Source organism: Phaseolus vulgaris, chromosome 3, assembly GCF_000499845.2.
Source record: "Phaseolus vulgaris cultivar G19833 chromosome 3, P. vulgaris v2.0, whole genome shotgun sequence".
In the NCBI taxonomy this organism is placed as follows: Eukaryota; Viridiplantae; Streptophyta; class Magnoliopsida; order Fabales; family Fabaceae; genus Phaseolus; species Phaseolus vulgaris.
This window is the reverse complement of record NC_023757.2, coordinates 52,252,217-52,255,608: the sequence shown is the minus strand read 5'-3', so window position 1 is coordinate 52,255,608 and position 3,392 is coordinate 52,252,217. Positions and strand designations below refer to the sequence as shown.

The 3,392-nt window shown below is 35.2% G+C and overlaps 1 protein-coding gene across 1 annotated transcript; it reads left to right on the top strand.

Moving 5' to 3' along the window:
- The first annotated feature begins 621 nt into the window (after positions 1 to 621).
- LOC137808676 (protein RGF1 INDUCIBLE TRANSCRIPTION FACTOR 1-like) lies at positions 622 to 3,166 on the top strand. The gene is made up of 4 exons (XM_068609921.1): positions 622 to 1,087; positions 1,236 to 1,433; positions 1,842 to 2,057; positions 2,463 to 3,166. Exons 1-4 carry the CDS (start codon positions 1,085 to 1,087, stop codon positions 2,691 to 2,693), a joined length of 648 nt encoding a protein of 215 aa, XP_068466022.1. The 5' UTR covers positions 622 to 1,084; the 3' UTR covers positions 2,694 to 3,166.
- Positions 3,167 to 3,392: the final 226 nt, after the last annotated feature.

The window sequence follows — 3,392 nt, the reverse complement described above, 5'->3', positions numbered from 1 at the left end:
AATAAGTTCAATAAAAATGAATTGCATTAACTTTGATTAACAGTTCTCTTAATATACAAATGTACAATATTTCATTTTTATAATTAAAAATAAATTATCTTGTGAAAAAATCACACATAATTGTATTATTGAATATGTGAACAATATATTCTTATTGTTATCAACTTAGATTAATCAAGCAATAAAAAAAATGGAACTTATAAATTTCATACATAATAATAATTAATAAAAAAAATCCACACCATTGCTTTGATTTGGAATTTATCCTATTCGTGAATTATATTTTATTAATTGCGATCAAATTCAATTTACTTACCATGCCTCCAATTTTTTTTATAAAGATTGAAGTATCTGAAATAATAAAAATTATTTATTTTATTTTTGCTAATAAAAAATTAAATTTACTTAACTTAAAATATGAAACTCAATTTTCTAAAGTTAAAATTGGAATTATAATTTTGATTTAAATTTTAAAATTGATTGAACTGGTGTTCTAAAATAATAAAGATTTAAAGTTTAATTATGATATTGAAAGGTATTAGAAGATATTTGTGGAGTAAAATGGGAAGAGAAGAAGATTTGAAGAAATAATAGAAAGGAGAAGGTGGAAAAACCAAAATTGATAAGAACAAGGAGAATAGGAAAATGAAAGGAAATAAAAAGGAAAGAAGGAGATGGATTCCTTACCAAGAACGCATCTGTTAGGTTTGGGTTTGGGTTTGGGTTCGGAGCTAGGTTTGGTCGTGTGAGACGACTTTGTTGTGTGGATAAGAACAACCTCTGTTCTCTCTCATACACACTCTGTCTTGTTTTTTTTCTCTTTCTCTCTCTTTCTCTCTCAAACATCTTCTATTCTACCGCCTCCAAATTCTACAAGAACCCATTCCCTCTCACACCGCCTCAAAATCTCACTCTTTCTCTTCTTTCTCTTTTCTTTTTCTTCTTCTTCAGAGCAACACACTCTCCCCCACTTCCTCAAATTCACCACAGCACACTTCACTTCTTCAAAAGCACCTCCTTCAAGCTGGCGTTCCAAAACCAAACCATCACTGTCCGAGAAATCAAGCCCAAGAACCGCAGAATCATGGTAACTCAATCTCCCACTTTCACTCAACTTATGCTTTCGTGCATCTTCCCTCCACTTTCTCACTGTTTTCTTCTTGTTCTGTAAAAAAGTGCAATTAATCATTCTTCTGCTTTCTGGGTCTCATTCAAATTTTGAATTTTTTGAGAAGGGTTCTGGAGGCCCTGATGACGCGGACAACCGGTGGCCACCGTGGCTGAAGCCTCTGCTCAAAGAGAGCTTCTTTGTTCAATGCAAGTTGCACGCTGATTCGCACAAGAGCGAGTGCAACATGTACTGCTTGGATTGTATGAACGGCGCACTCTGCTCCCTCTGCCTCGGTTACCACAAAGATCACCGTGCTATTCAGGTTCCTATTATCAACTCTCTCTCTCTTTCTTTCTTTCTCAGCTTCTGACACACTTCTGATCCTCACTCATTGTTGTTAAAAACAATCACTTTTCCTTTTGTGGGCGTGTTAGATTCCTTCTTTTTCTGGAACTTAGTTAAAAAGTCCCATCTTTTCCCCCTTCTCTGCTGAGACATTTGAACTGTCATTAATTGGGTTCCGATTTCAATTTTCTTATGTGCCAAATTATTAACTGTTTTGGGTGGTTGATTAATTCCCTTTTTTTTCCCTTAATTTCCACGCTCCTCCTTTTAACAAGTCCTGTGGTGGGATAGGTAAAAGTCACAGCCTTGGAACCAAAAGATGTTTTTTCAATGCAACAAATGTCCATTCCCTTCTAATGTGCTCTGTTTTTTCTTTTGGTGACAGATAAGAAGGTCCTCATACCATGATGTGATTAGGGTGAACGAGATTCAGAAGGTTTTGGACATTACAGGGGTCCAAACCTACATTATCAACAGTGCAAGGGTTGTTTTCTTGAATGAGAGGCCTCAGCCAAGGCCTGGTAAAGGAGTCACCAACACTTGTGAAGTCTGTGAGCGTAGCCTTCTTGATTCATACCGTTTCTGTTCTCTTGGTTGCAAGGTAAATATTCACTCCACACAATGCCATCCATTGCTTGAGATTCCAAGCCTTTTCAAATCCAAAAAAAAAGGGTTTCCTTTTTCAGTTTCAGCATCTCCTTTTTCAATCCCTTTTTCTTTGAATTAAAAACCATGGCATTGATATTGATATATTAATAATATTAAACCAAGCTACCATTTTGTTTACCATAGTTTGCTTTGTTATCAAGCCAGCACTTGAATGGGTTTGACTTTTTCATTTATGCTGATGAATGTTACTGTGGGTTTTCAATTAATTGCTCTACCCAATATTTGAATTTTGGATTTTCAAGTTGATCTTTAAAAATTTGAATGGTCTCCGTCTTCTTGATTTGAAGTGTGGTATTTTTTTGAATTAAATATTAATGAATGCAAGAATGAATTGTAGATTGTGGGGACTTCAAGGAACTTCGAGAAGAAGAAAAAGTCAACAACAATGGCATCAGACTCAGAGGATTCATACAGCAGCAACAGCAGCCATGGGAAGAACAACAGCAACAAGGTGCAGAGTTTCACACCGTCCACCCCACCACCAACTTCGGTTAATTACAGAACGGCCAAGAGAAGAAAGGGAATACCACACCGTGCCCCAATGGGAGGACTAGTGATAGAATACTAGACAGATAGTAACTCTAGGTTATTGCTGAAATGCCCTCATATTTACCTCAAAATGCAACTTTCTCCATGCAGTTTCACCCGTTCCAACACTCGTGCTTTTTGCTGAAAAAGGCCGGTGCTGGAAGTGTTCCCTTCTCTGTTCCTTACCTGTTAATATTGTTTGTCCATATAGGAAAAATCCAATAGGAAGTGGAAAATGTTGAGAAAGTAGAAAATAAACATCTGTTAAATAGTTTCAGAAAAAAAAAATGTGTAGCAAAATAAGCAAGTTCCTTTCAACCCAAAGTACAAGACGGTGAGGAACATTATAGGTTTGGTTTCTAAAGCAATTATACTTAAGTTTTGGGGTTGGGTGTAAATAGTGCTTTGGTAAACCTGTGGGGTGGGGATGAAGACAGTGACATTGTACTCTTCCCAAATAGGTGGACTGTCTATATATGGAATGCTGATATAATAGTAATAGATTTTATTAAATCTTGTGTCTATATTCACTTCAATTACTCAACACTACTAGTAAATTTATCAAAATTGTAAAAAAAAATATTTAATCTTGAATTATTGGATCACCATTATAAACTGAAGATTCTAATAATGAGTAATATAATTTAGTGGGTTTGGTACACAATTATTTCCTCTCATGATTTTTTATTCTTTCAAGTGAATTTTCTGATTTTTAACTTTTGGGATTAGTGGTGGCTAA